This window comes from Mercenaria mercenaria, chromosome 9, assembly GCF_021730395.1.
Source record: "Mercenaria mercenaria strain notata chromosome 9, MADL_Memer_1, whole genome shotgun sequence".
NCBI lineage: Eukaryota > Metazoa > Mollusca > Bivalvia > Venerida > Veneridae > Mercenaria > Mercenaria mercenaria.
Window position 1 is genome coordinate 76,538,183 of NC_069369.1, and position 18,973 is coordinate 76,557,155.

The 18,973-nt window shown below is 36.5% G+C and overlaps 1 protein-coding gene across 1 annotated transcript; it reads left to right on the plus strand.

Moving 5' to 3' along the window:
- Nucleotides 1-9,250: 9,250 nt before the first annotated feature.
- On the plus strand, nt 9,251-10,223 carry LOC128559599 (vacuolar protein-sorting-associated protein 25-like). Its single transcript, XM_053551766.1, has one exon. The coding sequence runs from the start codon at nt 9,400-9,402 to the stop codon at nt 9,916-9,918; it is 519 nt and encodes a 172-aa protein (XP_053407741.1). The 5' UTR covers nt 9,251-9,399; the 3' UTR covers nt 9,919-10,223.
- Nucleotides 10,224-18,973: the final 8,750 nt, after the last annotated feature.

Genomic DNA, 18,973 nt, shown 5'->3' on the forward strand with positions numbered 1-18,973 from the left:
TAATAATTTTAATACTGTAATAATTAAAAAAATGTTTAAAAATGAGTTATTAATTAAAATATAATAATTATAAATAAATATGTTAAAAAATGAGTTATTAATCAGAAAGCTGAATAATACATAAATCCATTTAACAATTTGAAAGTGGAGATTTTGCCACCCACTTTGAGATTGTAGCCTTTTTGTAGGTAGTTCATTGGGTAAGTTTACATCAAAGCTCTAGGGTAGAGTAAAGACCGACTCTATAATTGATAACCCACTTGAACGGTATAAGTTAGTACATCAATCCTACTTCCCTGTTGAAAAGCTAATTGCAAACTCCATGGCAAAGTAGGGTTTACTGGTTCCTTGCTTTTCATCACATGCAGCGTTCAATGTGCAGGGAAAAAAAGTTTTACATATCTCCAGGGCCAAATTTTTGATTGGTCAATCACTTTACTGGTGGGAGTAAGTATCATTTGCACAAAAGCCTACCTGTCCCTAGAGCTCCGATGTGAACTTACTAAATGACATTTTATAGAAAGGCAGTGCAGGGCTAGCGCTGGGTTGAAAAAAGTTTGAGCCAGATATTTACACCGTAGATCGAAGAGGCTCGCACGCCCATTTGCGTGTCCAAGACAGGGCTTTGGTGGGGTTCACAGGGGGCTGTGCCCCCAGAAGCTTTTGGGCTTTAAGTTATTTCAAATGCTTAGATTGCAACAGAAAACATCATTATCCACAAATGTTGAAACATACTAAATGCTTCATAACTGAATGGTCTGTCCTTGTGTTACGAATAATAAGCAAAACAGTGCATCAAGAATAAATTTATTTTTAACCAGGGGCCTCCGTGGCCGAGTGGTTAAGGTCGCTGACTTCAAATCACTTGCCCCTCATCGATGTGGGTTCGAGCCTCACTCGGGGCGTTGAATTCTTCTTGTGAGGAAGCCATCCAGCTGGCTTACGGAAGGTCGGTGGTTCTACCCAGGTGCCCACTCGTGATGAAATAGTGCACGGAGGGGCACCTGGGGTCTTCCTCCACCATTAAAGCTGGAAAGGCGCCATATGACCTATCATGTGTCGGTGCGATGTTAAATCCAAAAAAAAAATTTTTTAACCATAGTTTATATCATTTCTCAATAAAGTAACTGTATATAGGCTTGCATGCCCATTTGCGTATCCGCTATCCACAACAGGGCTTTGGTGGGGTTCACAGGGGGCTTTGCCCCCTAATACTTTCATAAATGGGCTATTTTGGGGTATTTCAAATGCTTAGATTGCAGCAGAAAACACCATTATCCACAAAATTAATGTTGAAACATATTAAATGCTTCATAACTGAATGGTCTGTCCTTGTGTAATAATAAGCAAAACAGTGCATCAAGGATGGATTTATTTTAAACCATAATTTGTATCATTTTTCAATGAATTAACAGTATATTATATACATGTAGCTACTGGGACAACTCTTAAGCAATGTTTTAATTTATCAGTTCTGAAATAAATCACGATAACTTTCAAGTAATCCACAAGCAACCAAGGAAAGTCTATTTTCCGGGATCGGGACATTTGCGCCCCCCCCCTCCCCGTGCTTATTTCTTTATTTCTGAAACGGACATTTGCCCCCCAATAGTTCTGTCCCCAAGTTATCTTTTGGGATCTTGATACAAGACATTCGTCATATTTTAGGGGACAGTGGCTTTCTATTTTCCATTTTTTAGCTGGATTTAGAGTCATAGTTTCACTTTTCACAGTTTTGCTTTCTTTGGAGGTAAACTACCTGATTCAGAACTAAGTTTCTCAGCCATAATGACAAGCTAGAAATTAATTTAAAAACATTTTAATATATACTTATTGCCATCAATAATGAATTACTCATTCAAATAATTTTATTTAATCAATCTTTTTTGGACAATAAAGATCAAATTTTAATCTTGTCTTTTGATGAGATAATAACAGAAGGTACAATATTTTATTCAATCAAGGAACTTCAATCATGGCATGATTGTACCACAAACAAACACCTTTGATCCATGTGTATTCATTAATCAGTGCCAATGTAGCTAAACAAACTGTGAGAGATGCTTTTAATTACCCCTGAGGGCACAGGTTTATTGTCACTTGATGGTGTTAATAATGGACCATGGACTCTGCCTCTTGTTTATTGCACGTTTGTCACAGTCTGTCTTGGCACTCTTTGGTCCAAAAATAACATTTTATAAAATTGACTGATTTTAATTCTTAAAGTAGGTTTTTTTAGAGTTTGAGCCATTTCTGAATTGTCTTGAGCCAAAATTAGCATTTTAAGCATTTTGCTCAAAAATGCCCATTCCAGCGCTAGCCCTGGCAGTGGCTAGAGGACTGGAATCGGTTCCCTAGACAGTGAACTTATTCGTCTGGAACCGGTTCTCTAACCAAAATAGCGTGCATAGGCTAGGGAACCGGAATTTTATTTCTATGCATAATGCTGCCAAAATGCACATTGTTTCTTGGTAAATGTCATGCATATTGTTATCTTAATTAATTTTACCGTGCCCTTGCATTTATCTGCGTTTACTGTCCGCCATATTTGAATGATAAAACTAGTACGAATAAATGCGTGAAAACTCACTATCCCGTTTTAAAATGTTATTTGCTTACAAAATGTACTATGTTAAAATTATTTAAATATTAACTAATATTGATTTGTATTTGTGTCATTACATGTTTATAGATGTACAAACTAATTTAATTGCCATTAAAACTTCATGCGGAATCTTTGATCAGTTTATAATACCGCGGCATTTCACGTTCTAAGATGTGCGATCAATACTAATTAACAGAAATTACTTAATTTGTTTTAAATGTTTCTTTTATTGTTTTATACCTTTTAATTTATTTCGGCTTGCTCCAATGCTGACTATTTACACATTCATTCGTACTAGTTTATTTATCATTCCAATATGAGGGACAGTATGCGGCGAGTACACTTTTGGAGACACAGTAAACACAGATAAATGAAAGGGCATTCCTTGCTAAAATTTGAATTTATTAAGATAATATCGTGCATAACACTTACCAAAAGAAACAAAGTGAATTTCGGCAGCTTTATGCATAGAAGTAAAATTCCGGTTCCCTAGTCTATGCACGGTTCTTTGGCTAGAGAACCGGTTCCGGACGAATAAGTTCGCTGTCTAGGGAACCGATTCCAGTTCTCTAGCCACTGCCTTATAGAAAATGCATAAATTCCTATTCTTCAAAATATATTTTTGTTTGTTTAAGGCAACATCTTTCTAAAAATGTTGAGAACTTAGTAAAATTCTGCTTATGTTATTTTTCTCTCTTGATGCCTGGAAAAATGTAAACAAAAGCCTCGAAAAGGGAGACCACTACTTCAAACAAAGGGATAAGTTTCAGAATACATATTTAGCAACGTCTAAGCTACTTCCCCGTTAGTGGTGATAGTTCAGAAAAAATACAGAAAGTGAATAAGTACTTCTTCCTAAGAATTTCATCACTTGCGTTGCGCTTGCGCAGGAAGCACTTTACAATTTGAACTTTTGGAGATAGATACTGATTGCTTGTAAATGCGAGGGTAAGATGGTTATATTCTGCAATAATGAAATACTTGCAAGGTAATCCATCATCTGTAGAAATTCCTTTTTGTTTGCTGCTGTATTTATGAAAATTGACAATCATTTCCAAGTTTATGTTACCAAATGAAAGCTAAGTTTCACCGCCAAATTTGTTCGTAAGGAATATGACTTTTTCGCCAAAGAAATCATGAGTGTATTTCCGAATTTTTTAGCGAGCAGCACTTTCTGCTTTCAATCGGCGGCTGCCATATTTGTTTACATCAAAAGTCAAGGTCCTTGAAATACCTTAGACATTGTATTTGTTGAAGCAAGATTTTTTCCTGAAATAATTTTGTGTCTTGTATTCTTTTTAAGCAGAAATAATATGAAATAAGGCAAAGCCTCAAAACAAGATATCAGATTTAGCTTTTAAAATATATTACAAAGGAACTATTCACTACTCAAAAGATAGTGAAAAATTCGAGAGAACCAATAACTTTACATGACGGTGTACTGTGATTTATCTTTCATTTTGTTGGTCCATCATTAATGACTTTATCAGTTTTTACCTCATCAAACACCGGAAGTGTTACTTTAAAAGGGTTGAATACATAAATTGATGTATAATATAAGATGAGTACCAGAAGTTCTGACCAATTAACCACTTCTGACAAATTTGGGTGTATTGATCAGGTTGCTTTAACTAAATAATAATGCCTGCATTCACCTTAATCAAGCCCCAAATGCTTTTTAACAGTCATTATTTAATTCTTCACAGACTCTGCAACATATCTTAACAGTCAATATTGACAAATTGACCAGTATTGACCACTTCAGAGAGTACTGACCAGGACGGTTTTAACCGGTTAAAACTGCTGGTTAAAATCGGGGATGGTTTTAATCGCCCAACATTGACCAGAACTCAGAAAGATTCTACAAGACCAATACAAGTACCAATACGAATGAATAAGTTGTCATTTGACATTCAGCATTCAGTATTCTTGACATTTTACAACTTTTCTATCAAGGGTTTTTCGACGTCTAAACAGATGCTATCAAAGCAGTCTAGCTAGCTTAAGTGTAGTATATAATCAGGGGTGTAAAATTCCACTCGCCCGCTCCCATTGGCAAGTTAAAGTTTGGATAGGACGAGTGGACCTCGCTGTATACTCGACCGATCGGGCGAGTGGTTTTTACGTCGTAGCTTTAATGAAATTCAGGAATTACATCTCGAAAAAAGTCAACAAACTTTGAGATGGTTCAGTTGCTACTTTGATTGACTGGAATTTACCCGCGAATCATAAAGATATCAAAACATCATGCCGGTAATTTTCCATTCCCAGAGCACGTGCTACCTATCGTAATATCTAATTTACATCGCCGTTACTTTGGTTTATCGACACAAACACAATAAACGCGCATAGTGCATTCACTTTTTAACATTATTGCTTCAATTTTTCAACCTCGTGCGACAATACCGCTTCGATCTCCACTTCAGATGTCATGATACCGACACACTTCTTTTAGCCTTTTGAGAGGATGTTAATTGATGATGAAAACAACGACAATTACTTAGTTTATCAACAGAATAATTACCGATGATTGTCAACTATTTTTTTTTTCGCTTTCAAGATGGGTAGGTGGATGACGATTATTGTGTCCATACTTTTTTTAGGACAAAAGGAAACATAGTGTACGAGCTATGTGTTATATTTGAAATTTGCTTGTTGTACATAATACTCCTTCCATAAAACGTGACATATTAGGGCGAGTGACTGTTCACTAAGGGCGAGTAGATTTTACTAGTACTACATGTAGTCCTGCAGGGCGAGTGGTGTGTAAAAGAATTTTACACCCCTGATATAATTATGTTATTTTGCAAACATAAAGTCACTTAACTTTGTATGTTTTCCAGACAGTCTAAGAAAAAACATGCATATTTTTAAAATAAATAAAATAAAGTCATCTTTCAAATCACCATTTTTTCCAAATCTGATCTCTTCATGATCTTCCTGATATCAAAAAGACACAAATTCATTTTCGTTTAGTTCCGAGTAACCCACTTCATCAGTGACCTACTTTGTAGGTCCAGGATACACCTGTCATATATTCCCGAGCTTTCTTTAGATACTGATTTTTTTTTACAATTTCTGTTAAAATCGTTGTGAAACTGTATCAGTGTATAAAAGTATATAATTTGGAAATATTACCTGTTTTATAAAAATTGAGTTTATCATTATTTTTTGGAATATTTCTAAATCAAAATAACAGATATTTAGAATGGTATGATTGCCTGGCAACTTATGGGACAACTGAAATAATTTGAAAACACCCAGTTGCTACCCATTTTTCATAACCTAACTATATCAAATCAATATCAAAAGGCTATAGCCTGACCGTCTTTTGAAAGTTAAACTCTTTTCATCAAAATCTTTTCGTTACAGATAGCCCTGAGTTGTGTTTCAGATCTTTTTCGTAACGCCTATTGCTACTTCACACAGTCTACATCTCTAACACAGTGGAATTTCGAGCAGAATGATGTCATCAAGGATTATTTTAATTTACATCCGGTGCAGAAATTTTAATAGCAGTCATGATGTTATGGATATATACATGTACCAACTTTTTAACCATGTTAAAAGTAACATTAAGATTTTCCAGCTTAATTATATAATTTGAAATCAGACTGAAACTGTCTTGCTTTAACACTAAGTAAACTGTTTATTTTTTAATCCCCCGCCATGGCGGAGGGATTATAGGAATGGTCTGCTTCCGTCCGTCCGTCCGTAACACTTTCGTGTCCGCTCCATATCTCCTAAACCCTTTGAAGGATTTTCATCAAACTTGGGTCAAATGATCATGAAAAGAACCCATGAGTCAGCCTTGTCGGTTCAAGGTCAAGGTCACAACTCAAGGTCAAAGGTTTGAGCCTGCCATTTTGTCCGCTCTATATCTCCTAAACCCCTTGAAGGAATTTTATAAAACTTGGGTCAAATGATCACCTCATCAAGATGATGTGCAGAACCCATGAGTCAGCCATGCCAGCTCAAGGTCAAGGTCACAACTCGAGGTCAAAGGTTTGAGCCTTCCATTTTGTGTTCGCTCTATATCTCTTAAATCCCTGGAAGGAATTTTATAAAACTTAGGTCAAATGATCACCTCATCAAGACAATGTGCAGAACCCATGAGTCAGTCATGCCGGCACAAGGTCAAGGTCACAACTTAGGGTCAAAGGTTTGAGCCTTCCATTTTGTGTCCGCTCTATATCTCCTAAACCCCTTGAAGGATTTTCATCAAGCTTGGGTCAAACAATCACCTCATCAAGGCGATTTGCAGAACTTATGAGTCAGCCATGTTGGCTCAAGGTCATTCAAGGTCACAACTGAAGGTCAAAGGTTTGAGCCTTACATTTCGTGTCTGCTCTATATCTCCGAAACCCCTTGAAGGAATTTTATAAAACTTGGGTCAAATGATTACCTCATCAGAACGATGTGCAAAAGTTATGAGTCAACCATGCCAGCTCAAGGTCAAGGTCACAACTAAGGGTCGAAGGTTTGAGCCTTCCATTTGGTGTCCACTCTGTATCTCCTAAACCGCTTGAAGGATTTTCATCAAACTTGGGTCAAATGATCACCTCATCAAGAACTCATGAGTCAGCCATGTCAACTCAAGGTCAAGGTCACAACTGAAGGTCAAAGGTTTCAGCTCTGTATCTCCTAAACCCCTTGAAGGATTTTCATGAAACTTTGGTCAAATGATCACCTCATCAAGACGTTTGCAGAATTCATGAGTCAGCCATGTCAGTTCAAGGTCAAGGTCACAGCTAAAATCAAAGGTTTACCCTTTCACTATCCATAGCAGTGGCGGGGGATTTAGCTGTCTTTCAGACTGCCTTGTTCATTTTTAAAACAGCAAACACAATGTTTGCACTTGCGTGTATTGAATATGAGGAGCATGTTGCATGCAAAACTATGCAGATCATTTCCATAATGTATGTCAAGAACACAAAAAAGTCATGACATCAGGATACCTTTGGTTCAATTTTTCTAAGGTTAAAGAGGCATTTTACCTGTTACAGCAAATAGCTTACTTCAAAAATATTCTGGGGAGAAGATGTCACTGGGATATCATTATTTCATTCTTTTCATGTGTTTTTATCAGCTCACCTGAGTTATTGTGATCGCTCGATGTCCGTTGTATGTCGTCCATTCACACTTAGCTTGTGTATGCAATAGAGGCTGCATTTTTACTTGATCTTCATGAAATTTGATCAGAATGATTGCCTTGATGAAATCTAGGTCAGGTTCGAATATTGTTCATCTGGGGTCAAAAACTAGATCAGTAGGTGAAATCCAAGAAAAATCTTGTGTATGCAATTTGGGCTGCATTTTACACTGGATCTTCATGAAATTTGATTGGAATGTTTGTCTTGATGAAAGCTAGGCCAGGTTCGAATATGGGTGATCTGGGATCAAAAACTAGGTCACCTGGTCAAATCAAAGAAAAAACTTGTGTATGCAATAGGTAAGGGGCTGCATTTTTCACTGGATATTCGTGGAATTTGATCAGATTGTTTGTCTTGATCAAATTTAGGTCAAGTTTGAATATACTAGATCATCTGGGGTCAAAAACTAGGTCACTTGGACAAATCAAAGAAGAACTTGGTGTATGCAATAGGGGCTGCATTAAACACTGGTTATTCATGAAGTTTGATCAGATTGTTTGTCTTGATCAAATTTAGGTCAAGTTTGAATGTAGGTCATGTTGGGTACTTGTGTATGGAAAATTAGAGGCTACATTTTTCACTGGATCTTCATGGAATTTGATTAGGATGGTTGCCACAATGAAATCTAGGTCAAGTTCGAATTACTCAAGATTTTTTACAAAAACTTAAATTTTTTACTATACTAAGAAGTGTAAAACGTATCTAATATTCCTTTATTCTGTAACAGAATTTGCTTGTGCATCATTGTTGTTTTCTGATGCTCTAACTCTTTATTGTGTGCCAACATGAATCGAGGAAATGTCATTTTGGATCGTTTAGTATTTTACATACATTTTGTTTGAAGTTCGTTCAACTAGCAACATGGCTTCACTTACTTTAAAGCACACTTCTATCAGAAAAGTATATTTAATGTCCCTGTATTTAATGTTGTAATGACCTTTATTTAAAGTGACATTTTTGTAAAAGCTGGATTATTCCTTAGCTTTCCATGAAATCTCAATCTGTAGTCATTCTGTTCCAGTAACATTGTAATTAAACTTTAGCCTGATGGCGGCTAGTGAGTCTGCCTTTGCAACCAGTGCAGACCAAGATCAGCCTGCACTGTTTGCTATTCTGTCAGTAAATTTTTAGTTAACACCCCTTTTAATAATAAACGGTACTTCCCAAATTGAATGATAGACCAGTCTATTTAAAAGATTTGGCAGGGTAAAGGTTAATCAATTCTCCCATGTCAGAACTTATATATAAAACTAGAAACATGTTTTGTTGTGTTTTTTTTTTTTCAGATTGATGTTTATTCAAAATGCCGGAAACTAAACCACTTGTCAAGGAGTGCTTACCTAAACAAGGACTAACCTATCATGAAGATATGCCTACAGTTGTCTTATGTAAACCAAAACTTTTGCCTCTGAAATCTGTGTCCTTAGAAAAGATGGAAAAAATGCAACGTGAAGCTCAAGAAATTGTGAAACAACAAGAATTGGAGGCTAAAGACGAAGAAAATTTTGGCATTTATTGAACATTATTTCTTGTGTGATCAGTTTATTTTGACTTAGTTTTAAATCTTGTTTTTGTTCATTGATGTAACTAGTTTATTTCAAATTTTCTGAGATTCAAGGAAGTTCAGGAACTGATTGAACAATGGGTTCAGTTGAAAAACCTTGGCAATATAATTTTCCTCCATTCTTTACTATCCAACCGAATATAGACACGCGTAAAAAACAGTTGGAAGCGTGGTGTCGCCTCGTTCTTGACATTCAAAAACAGAAGAAAAGTCACAGTCTTGATGTAAATGAAGCTCAGAGTTCTATTTTTAGCAACAAGGAGATCAACCGAAAGTTGCCTTTAGATGGAATTTACATGGTTCTGGATGAGTTATGTAAAAAGGGACATTTGGAGTGGAAGGATCCAAAGACGAGAAAGGAATGTTTGATCATGTGGCGCACGCCTGAAGAATGGGGTAAACTAATATACAAGTATATATCCGACCGCAGCATGACAAACACAGTCTGTACACTGTTTGAATTGTCCAACGGAGATGATACAGAGGGCGAGGAATTCCATCAGTTAGATGATTGGTTGCTGATACGGGCCCTTAAGACGTTAGAAGTTGACGGAAAAGCCGAACTTATGGGCACTGACGGAGTCAAATTCTTTTAACTTTTGGTACAGGCAACTTGGTTAAGGCCAAATATAGGCTGTTATTTTGAAAGTTGAATGTCTTCATTTATACAGACTGATATATAAATGTATATCAAACATTGAGAAGTAACAGATGAAATGAAGAAAATAAAAAGTATATGTTAGTAACTGTCTACTGGGAATGTAATTTATTTTTTCACAATTCTTAGCCACTTTTGACTTTTTTACTCCTTGAAAATAGTGTTTTCATTTGATACTTATGCAAAAATACATACATGTCAATTTTAAAGTGTACACAAAAGCAAATACAAATTTTACAAATTTTTGAGATTTCTGTATATTAACTTTAAGATAATATAAGAGTCAAGTTAGGTAAGTTTTTGTGTGAATAAAGTCAATTAAAAAAAAAAATGATTGTTAAAAAATTGTCATAAAAAGAATATTGTAAACATTATAAAATTTCTATTTGTAAGTAAAGCCTTTTAGTGGTTTATACGCACATGTACTCTATGGTTTACTTGAATGCTAGATGACTAATGTTATGATTATATAACCCAACAAATGTATTTCAACTTTTTTTATTAGCTCACCTGAGCACAAAGTGCTCAGGGTGAACTATTGTGATCGCTCACCGTCCGGCGTCCGTCTGGCATCCGTCCACACTTTCCTTTAAACAACATCTCCTCCGAAAATCTTCTTGTCCGAAACCACAGGTCATAGGGCTTTTATATTTGGTATGTAGCATCATCTAGTGGTCCTCTACCAAGATTGTTCAAATTATCCCGCTAGGGTCAAATATGGCCCCGCCCCGGGGGTCACATGGTTTATATAGACTTATATAGGGAAAAACTTTGGGTCACATTGTGCTCAGGTGAGCTATTGTGATTGCTCACCATCCGGCGTCCGTCCACACTTTCCTTTAAACAACATCTCTTCCTAAACCACCAGGCCAATTTTGATAAAACTTCACAGGGGTGTTCCTAGGGTGGTCTTCTTTACAAATTGTTCAAAGAATTGAATTCCATACAGAACTCTGGATGCCACAGCAACCGAAAGGAAAAGCTTCAAATATGGCCCTGCCCTGGGGGTCACATGGTTTACATAGACTTATATATAATATAAGGAAAAACTTTGAAACTCTTCTTGTCCAAAACCACAGGGCCTAGGGCTTTGATATTTAGTTTGTAGCAACATCTAGTGGTCCTCTACAAAGATTGTTCAAATTATCCCCCTAGGGTCAAATATGGCCCCGCCCTGGGGGTCACATGGTTTACATGGACTTATATAGGGAAAAACTTTGAAAATCTTCTTGTCTAAAACCACAGGGCCTAGGGCTTTGATATTTGGTATGTAGCATCATCTAGTGGTCCTCTACCAAGTTTGTTCAAATTATCCCCCTAGGGTTAAATATGGCCTCGCCCCGGGGGTCACATGGTTTATATAGACTTATATAGGGAAAAACTTTGGAACTCTTCTTGTCCAAAACCATAGGGCCTAGGGCTTTGATATTTTTTATGTAGCATCATCTAGTGGTCCTCTACGAGATCATTCAAATTATCCCCCCTGGGCCCTGCCCTGGGGGGCACATGGTTTAAACAGACTCGTACAATGAAAAACCTTTAAAAAAAATTCTTGTCTTAAACCATAAGGCCCAGAGCTTAGATATTTAGTATGTGTTATGCTCTAGTGTTCTCTACCAAGATTATTCAAATCATGACACTGGGGTCAGTATAGGTCACGCCAGGGTGGTCCCTTGTTTTACATAGACATTTGTTTTTGAAGCAGTGGCAAAGAAATTTGGACCACAAGCATAAGGTTTGATACAGATTTCAATATTCATCTTGAAATGTCTTAGTCATGACCTACTGACATACTTTCTTGTTTTTGAAGGTATAGCAAAGAAATTTGGACCAGTCCAGTTTAATTTTTAAACAGATTTCAGTAGTTATCTTGAATAATCTTTACCATGACCAACTCACCTAGTTTTTGTTAGTGACCTCTCTAGAGGCCATATTTTTCATGGGATCTGTATGAAAATTGGTCTGAATGGTCATCTTGATGATATCTAGGTCAGTTTCGAAACTGGGTCACATGCGATTAAAAACTAGGTCAGTAGGTCTAAAAATAAAAAAAACCTTGTGACCTCTCTAGAGGCCATATTTTTCATGGGATCTGTATGAAAGTTGGTCTGAATGTTCATCTTGATGATATCAAGGTCAGATTCAAAAATGGGTCACATGAGCTCAAAAACTAGGTCACTATGTCAAATAATAGAAAAAATGACGTCATTCTCATTTCAAAACTGGGTCATATGGGGACAGGTGAGCGATTCAGGACCATCATGGTCCTCTTGTTTGTTTTTGTTAGGTTTAATTCACACAACACAATTATAGGTCATGTGGCAACTGGTGGAGTAAGATCCCAGGTGACCCTCCATGCATTATTTCATCACTAGAGGGCACCTAGTTAGAACCACCGACCTTCCATAAGCCAGCTGGATGGCAGCCCGCCCACTTTGCTCAATAGGAAGAGCACAGATCTATGGATCATGGGGTCTAGAGTTTGATCCCAGGGCGAGGCGCCTGTTCTCTATAATGATTTGATGAAAGACATTATGTCTGAAATCATTTGTCCTCCACCTCTGATTCATGTGGGGAAGTTGGCAGTTACTTGCGGAGAACAGGTTTGTAACTGCCTTGATAGCCCAGTGGTAGAGGATACGCTTTGAGCGTGGGAGTTTGTGGGTTCGATCCCCAGCCACGTCATTCCAAAGACATGAAAAATGGTACCAGTAGCTCTCTTGCCTGGCGCTCGGCATTAAAGGGGAAACTGGCTTCTCTTCTCTCATACCCTCGTGGCAATGGATTTCATTAGGAATGAGGTGTGTCGAAAGTGATTAATATAAGTTGTAGAACTTTCTTCGCAATCAACCTAAAATAGATTAGTATAAACTAACAGGTTTGTACTGGTACGGAATCCAGGAACATTGGTTAGGTTAACTGCCCGCAGTTACATAAATGAAATACTGATGAAACATGGTGTTCAGCCCAAAACAAACTATTCCTCACATGAAGAATTCAATGCCCCTAGCAAGGCTTGAACCCACATCAAGTAGAGGGGCAAGTGATTTGAAGTTAGTGACCTTTCAGCCTTAAAAACATACTAGATAAATGACTATCTTACACTGTAGATTAAAACAAAGTTTAATCTTAACTTAACTAAATACACCCAAGGACTGTGTATATCGCTATAATGATTCAGTAAAAGTTTAAAGACCTTAAGGGGACGCATACTTTGAAATTAGAAAAAAGTGGGTGGGGTATTATAAAATTTACCTGCAAAAAAGTACAAGGTTTTGGTAAATGAAATGAATACTGTTTCAACTGTTATAAGTACACAAAGGATTGCTCACTAAAATAAAAATGAGAAAAACTGAAACAAGAAAGTTATTGTTGAATTACATAAGACTTCTTGTGTACATTCAAAGTCAACAATTAAGACTTTTTGGTGCGAAAATAATAGTGCATCACTTTGTCCAAACATTTATCAATGTCCTACAGATTCTAATTTAAAGAAAGAATGTGAAATAAGTTCACTGTCTTGCTTTTCATTTCGCATATGTGAGCTAAAACACATTATTTAGTTTGTTTACAAAGTAGTGCATAAGAAAAGATACGGTGGTCAAGGAATGCCACATTACAAAACTAAAAGAGTATATTCCCCTTAATACATTAAACATTTATCGTTACAGAAGTCTAGTGGCTTACAATAAAGGCCTAGAAATGTTGCCATTATTAATTTTAAACTTGGTATTCATGAACTACAATGCACTTAAATATCAAAACACATTCAACAAACTTTTGAATTGTATTGTCTTAAAAATCCCAAAAATAAGGTATGAAATTTGGTTGAGAGGTCCAATCAATGTGTATATGTGCAAAAGCAACATTCTAATCTTGTTCACAAAAGTTACTAATAAACAGCAGGAATGTCAATGATCAAAACTGGACGAATATACAGTTATCCTCACTTTAATGTCATTTATAATTTGTCCTTGAATTCTCCACCATACTTTTCATAATTCTGTTTGCACGAGTTGCACGAGAATGCTGTCATTCACGTAAAAAAACGGGGTCAAATAAGTTGTAAATGCAATATCATCTAAACGTAATTAATGGATTATGCAGTTCAAGATAAACTTTATCTCATAACGTAACGAACATGTATAATGTTGTAACAACAACTTTACTTACACTGATTTAAGTAGCAGTCGGTTTATAAGTGACTTTATTGATTCATTTTGTGTTTTGTTATTATTGTCAAAAAGTATAACGGAAGTGCCTCACAACTGAAGCGGAAACCAGTTTGATGCGCAAAGTAGTCCACTGTAAGTAATATTATTTGACAAATGTCCACAGAAATTAATAATTTTCTAATATTAAAGACGAATATCTGAATAGGATTCATTATTTGATAAGAAATTATAATCATCGACATGTTTTTTTAAAAATCGTACACATGCTGACACCTAAGTTGTCTCCCGTTGTTTAATTAGAGTTACCTTTCGTCCGGCGCAGTAACACATTTGCAGTGAATCGCCGAGAAGTCGTGGGAAAATTAAAAACAAGAGGACCATGATGGTCCTGAATCGCTCACCTCTTCCCACATGACCCAGTTTTGAGTATGACGTCGTTTTTTCTATTATTTGACATAGTGACCTAGTTTTCCAGCTCATGTGACCCAGTTTTGAACTTGACCTAGATATTATCAAGATAAAAATTCTGACCAATTTTCATGAAGATCCATTGAAAAATATGGTCTCTAGAGAGGTCACAAGGTTTTTCTATTATTTGACCTATTGACCTAGTTTTCGAAGGTACGTGACCCTGTTTTGACCTTTAACTAGATATCATCAAGGTGAACATTCTCACTATTTTCATGAAGATCTCATGAAAAACATGGCCTCTAGAGAGGTCACAATGTTTTTCTATCTTTATACATACTGGCCTAGTTTTGACCGCACATGACCCAGTTTCGAAACTTGACCTAGATATCATCAAGGTGAACATTCAGATCAATTTTCATGAAGATCCATTGAAAAATATGGCCTCTAGAGAGGTCAAAAGATTTTAATAATTTTAGACCTACTGACTTAGTTTTTGACCGCAGTTGACCCAGTTTCAAACTTGACCTAGATATCATCAAGATGAACATTCAGACCAACTTTCATACAGATCCCATGAAAAGTATGGCCTCTAGAGAGGTCACAAGGTTTTTTTATTATTTGACCTACTGACCTAGTTTTTTAAGGCACGTGACCCAGTTTCAAACTTGATCTAGATATCATCAAGGTGAACATTCTGACCAATTTTTATGCAGATCCATTCACAAGTATGGCCTCTAGAGGGGTCACAAGGTTTTTCTATTTTTAGACCTACTGACCTAGTTTTTGACCGCACATGACCCTGTTTCGAACTTGACCTAGATATCATCAAGAAGAACATTCAGACCAATTTTCATACAGATCCCATGAAAAATATGGCCTTTAGAGAGGTCACAAAGTTTTTCCATTATTTGACCTACTGACCTAGTTTTTGATGGCACGTGACCCACTTTCGAACTTGACCTAGATATCATCAAGACGAACATTCAGACCAACTTTCATACAGATCCCATGAAAAATATGGCCTCTAGAGAGGTCACAAGGTTTTTCTGTTATTTGACCTACTGACCTAGTTTTTGAAGGCACGTGACCCACTTTCGAACTTGACCTAGATATCATCAAGGTGAACATTCTGACCAATTTTCATGAAGATCTCATGAAATATATGGCCTCTAGAGAGGTCACAAACTTTTTCTATTTTTAGACCTACTGACCTAGTTTTTGACCGGACGTGACCCAGTTTCAAACTTGACCTAGATATCATCAAGATGAACATTCAGACCAACTTTCATACAGATCCCATGAAAAATATGGCCTTTAGAGAGGTCACAAGGTTTTTCTATTATTTGACCTACTGACCTAGTTTTTGACGGCACGTGACCCAGTTTCGAACTTGATCTACATATCATCATGGTGAATGTTCTGATCAATTTTCATGAAGATCCCATGAAAAAAATGGCCTCTAGAGAGGTCACAAGGTTTTTCTATTTTTAGACCTACTGACCTAGTTTTTTATGGCACGTGATCCAGTTTCGATCTTGACCTAGATATCATCAAGGTGAATGTTCTGACCAATTTTCATGAAGATCTTGTGAAATATATGGCCTCTAGAGAGGTCACAAGGTTTTTCTATTTTTAGACCTACTGACCTAGTTTTTTAAGGCACGTGACCCAGTTTCAAACTTGACCTAGATATCATCAAGGTGAACATTCTGAGCAATTTTCATGAAGATCTTGTGAAATATATGGCCTCTAGAGAGGTCACAAGGTTTTTCTATTTTTAGACCTACTGACCTAGTTTTTGATGGCACGTGACCCAGTTTCGAACTTGACCTAGATATCATCAAGATGAACATTCTGACCAATTTTCATAAAGATCCCATGAAAAATGTGACCTCTAGAGTGGTCACAAGCAAAAGTTTACGGACGGACGCACGGACGGACGCACGGACGGACGACGGACACCGCGCGATCACAAAAGCTCACCTTGTCACTTTGTGACAGGTGAGCTAACAATGTAAACAAACTAAAATTAACCACCTTTTCAAGATGAATTTAAAGTGATCGACATTATGCATTTAACCCGCCTGACCTGTGTAGCATCTTAGATATCTGTTCTAAGGTATTCATTGTGTAGAATGTCATGTTATGCCCTTGCAATGCTAATCCCACTCTGATTTTTTTGTTTACATTTTTATCAATGACAAAGATGGCGTCCATCCCGAGATGAACAGACGTGGCGTAAAATTTTTACATGTTTAAGCAAACCTGGTGTGTTAGAAAGAAAATCTCATCCCTTCAACATTATTTGGAACACTGTTACTGTAAAAAACCTGTTTTTTCCTTATACAAAAGCTTAATATTTTGTGTTGAATGTACTTCACAAAGACCTCTGTTTTCCTATTACATTCATAGTACCACATCCTTATCCACAAAATACTGAATATTACAGGTGTCCATCAGTATTATATCAGTTTAGGAATATGTTTTTTATTTTCCCACCATCGATTTCTTGAATATGCACCCCTTCCGCATTGCCATATGAACTGTGAATGTAGCAATATGCGTCCCCTTAAACTCATTGTCCTGGCCAAATATACTAGTAATTATTATTTTACTGTCCATTTGTAACTAGATACTTGTATTTCTCAATTTTTCATGCAAATTCTGTATAAACATAAAAAATACAGTTATTCTGTGATGGGTCTTTAACATTTTCAGGTATAAGATGATCTAATGGTATCATGTTATCATAATGTAAGAATGGTGAGTTTTGCCTGTTTTATTACAAGAGGTGGCCTGACAAGCCAGATGATTTATGCATAAACAATACATATAGGCCCATCGTGGCTGACTTATTTTGTTGCAGGTATTCACCATTTTTCACTAGTATTTTAGTCATGTGCAGCAGTATTTTAACCTGGAAGTGATCTTTGATTTCACCTCGACACCACTTCCTGTTGAAACCCGGAATAGTGTAAGAATTCTTTCAAACACAAGACAGTGTCATGTAGCAGGCTTACAGATCTGTAGTACAACCTTGTGCCTGAAATACTGACCTGAAGGGCATCTGGAGTCTTCCTTCATAGTTCAAATCTGGGAAGTCACCATACTTATAAACAAAAAGGCCATGATGGCCCTAGATCTCTCACACGAGTTTCAGAGCTTAAACAGGCTAGTGAGTGTGCGACCATTTTTAGCTCATCTGATTTTTTGAAAGAAAATGATGAGTTATTGTCATCACTTGAGCGGTTGTAGGCGTTGGAGTTGCCTGGTTAAGTTTTATGTTTAGGTCAGCTTTTCTCCTAAACTATCAAAGCTATTGCTTTGAAACTTGGAATACTTGTTCACCATCATGAGCTGACCCTGTATAGCAAGAAACATAACTCCATCTTGCTTTTTGCAAGATTTATGGCCCCTTTTGTACTTAGAAAATATCAGATTTCTTGGTTAAGTTTTATGTTTAGGTCAACTTTTCTCCTAAACTATCAAAGCTATTGCTTTGAAACTTGGAATACTTGTTTACCATCATAAGCAGACCCTGTACATCAAGAAACATAACTCCATCTTGCTTTTTGCAAGAATTATTGCCCCTTTTGGACTTAGAAAATCATTTTTTTTGGTTAAGTTTTATGTTTAGGTCAGTTTTTATCCTAAACTATCAAAGCTATTGCTTTAAAACTTGCAACACTTGTTCACCATCATAAGCTGACCCTGTACAGCAAGAAACATAACTCCATCCTGCTTTTTGCGAGATTTATGGCCCCTTTTGGACTTAGAAAATATCAGATTTCTTGGTTAAGTTTTATGTTTAGGTGAACTTTTTCTCTTAAACTATCAAAGCTATTGCTTTGAAACTTGCAACACTTGTTTACCATACATGTGATAAGTTCAGAATCCCAAAACTGGAGGTTTGCTATTTTTCAGCTGGAGTTGGGGTCTCAAAACTGGAGGTTTTTTATCGACATAAATTAAGCGCGCGGACACAAAACTTGGAGTCAAAATCCAACATTTTAGGCCACACAATAACGCATAAGTCTACACCAGAAGAAACAATCGATCCTCATAACTCTTGATTTGAATTTTGACAGAGTTATGCCTCTTTTTAACTTACATTTTTTAGTTAAAGCTTTATGTAATGTCCAATATCTCTGTTACATTCAAAGCTATTGACTATTATGCCCCTTTTACTGGCAAAGCGTTAACTGCCCCTTTTACTGGCAAAGCTTTAATTCAGAGTCAATCACTGAGAAAAGTCGAGCATGCTGTTCTATAGTCCAAATAATTGTACTCGAGAGTTGAATATCGTTATATTATTTTGACTTGTCGATATCCTCTAGGTAGACAACGTAAAATATCAAAATGTAAAATCGGTCTGCCCGAGGTCTCATTATTTAGACTAGCTGTTCT

Coding starts and splice junctions, on each gene's coding strand:
- LOC128559599 (XM_053551766.1), top strand. CDS start 9,400: ATGGGTTCAGTTGAAAAACCTTGGCAATATAATTTTCCTCCATTCTTT.